Genomic DNA, 2,100 nt, shown 5'->3' on the forward strand with positions numbered 1-2,100 from the left:
TTAAAAAAGACAACATAGTTCAGTAAGTCATGAACATAAATACTACAGAATTTGGAGATCAATTAGATACTGTAAATTCAGTTAGCAACAAGACAGACATATTGCACTTAGATTTCAAGGAAAAATATGACTACACCACACTGTAAATCATGAACACTGACACTGTAATAACTGTTTACTCCACACTGTAAATAGACAGAACAAATTTTCTTTTTTGCCACAACTTGAATCTGCTCTGCAACTTATGAACTTCTAGGTGTTCTACAGATTATCAAGAGTGGTGAAACAGTTTTAATTTACAAACATAGTTACTCCTACTACTTATCTGTGGTTGCCCAGATCATAAGTGCATCATGCTTGCTTATCTGAGCCTAATACAAAAAGATAAGAGCAGTTTTAACATGGTCCATCACAGGAAACAGAGCAGAAGAAGTACTGGTGCAGGAGCGAGTGCAAGGTTCAGAAAATCCATCACAGGAGCAAGAAGAACAACAACAGTTTTAGTACAGCTTGCATGAACAAGTGGAGCAAATTGCTCAGAGGTACATCCGTGGCGATCGTACATGGACGAACTAATACATCAGCCAGTGAGTATCCTCGTATACACTTTGAAAGCAATTTCAACATCGGACATAGTAGACACTTGCAGGCGAGAAGAAGTTGCTGTGCCCTCCAGCGTGAAGATTGGCCGCGGCATTGCACCTCTTCTCCTTCTCCAGCGCCTCTTCGGCCTTCCACGCTGCTTCAAATGGATCATGGAAGATGATCGGCGGCGGTGGCTTGTAAGTCCCCACGTCTTGGGCAATGGATGACTTGTCGTTCGTCGACTCTTCTGCTTCTTCATCGAGGAAGGTCCTAAGGAACTCCAGCTCGTCAGCTTCGAGCGGGACGATTTCTTCTGCAGCATCAGCGAAAAGCCCCTCTGGTTCCAAGTAGAAATTCTGTTCGATGCTGTTAGTAGCTCCGACCGGGAGATTTTCCTCCGCTTGTGACCCGAGAAGCTCATCGATTGTGCAACAGAACCGGGCCATGTCGTCGTCAGCTTCAGGTACGGATTCATCCGGCAAGAAAACCGGTGCTGCAGCGGTGAACGACGATGTGGCAGGTGCCGGGACCGGGACGGCACCGCACATCCTCTTCTGAGGGCGCGCCGGATGAGGCTCGGCGGCGGCAGCGGTTGCTGGCCTCTTCTGCACGTGCGTGCTCTGGGTCACGGCCTCCGGTTGCGGTTGTTGAAGCTTGTACGCCTCCGATTCCTGTCGGGCCGCGTCAGGGGCATGCTGAGCCAAGTGCATCTTGCAGAAGACCTTCACCCCGTCGCTGACGGTGGCCTCCGGCAGCAGGCACCGGTACTCCTCCATGACCCAGCCCGTGGACTTGCCCTTCTTCTTGAAGGACAGGTTCTTGACCTCGCCGACCTTGACTCCCGCATGGCAAATCTCCGTGGTCTTCTGGATGGTCCACGTGCCGGTGCCGGCGCCGCGCACGCTCTGGTACTTGCTCCCGTTCTTGCTCTTGCACGTGGTGAAGAAGAACCGGTCGCCGCTGCTCACGGCCTGCGGCACGGGCGCGTACCGGGCGGCCAGATCCTTGGGCTCGCAGCCGGAGATGTTGGCGCGGTGGATGAGCTTGTCGACGCCGTGCAGCGTCTCGCCGGAGAGGAGGCGTGGTAGGTAGTAGGTGACGGCGTCCACTTCCGTAGGGCTCAGCCGGTAGTGGTGGAAGACGTCGTCGACGTCGAGCCCCTCCATCCCGGTCGGCGGCTGCCCGATCTACTGCTAGGGTTCTAGCTAGGAAAGGGTGCTGTCGATCGAGGGCGGGCGGGAGAGGTTTGTCTGCGGGATCGGGAAGGTGTTGTGGGACGCGCAGGTGGTCTTTGCTGATATTTAAAGACGCTGGCGCGTCAGATTTCCTTATCTGAATCCGAAAATGTCCCCAGTTCAGTTTGCCGCTCCCGTTTGCTTTCATTTTCTGAAAATTTCCGTCAATCCGATCATGATACGGTCCTGAAGACGTGCCGTGCTGATTGTGATTCTTGATTCAGTTTGAGTAATACTAGCACATATGCCCGTGCCTTGTAACAAGAGACAAATTAGTGTG

At 52.4% G+C, this 2,100-nt stretch overlaps 1 protein-coding gene across 1 annotated transcript; it reads right to left on the minus strand.

The window, feature by feature from the left end:
• Positions 1-620: 620 nt before the first annotated feature.
• On the minus strand, positions 621-1,819 carry LOC125518624. Its single transcript, XM_048683450.1, has one exon. The coding sequence runs from the start codon at positions 1,749-1,751 to the stop codon at positions 621-623; it is 1,131 nt and encodes a 376-aa protein (XP_048539407.1). The 5' UTR covers positions 1,752-1,819.
• Positions 1,820-2,100: the final 281 nt, after the last annotated feature.

This window comes from Triticum urartu, chromosome 7, assembly GCF_003073215.2.
Source record: "Triticum urartu cultivar G1812 chromosome 7, Tu2.1, whole genome shotgun sequence".
NCBI lineage: Eukaryota > Viridiplantae > Streptophyta > Magnoliopsida > Poales > Poaceae > Triticum > Triticum urartu.

Excerpts from the sequence above, each read along its gene's own strand:
- LOC125518624 (XM_048683450.1), bottom strand. The coding sequence starts at position 1,751 with ATGGAGGGGCTCGACGTCGACGACGTCTTCCACCACTACCGGCTGAGC.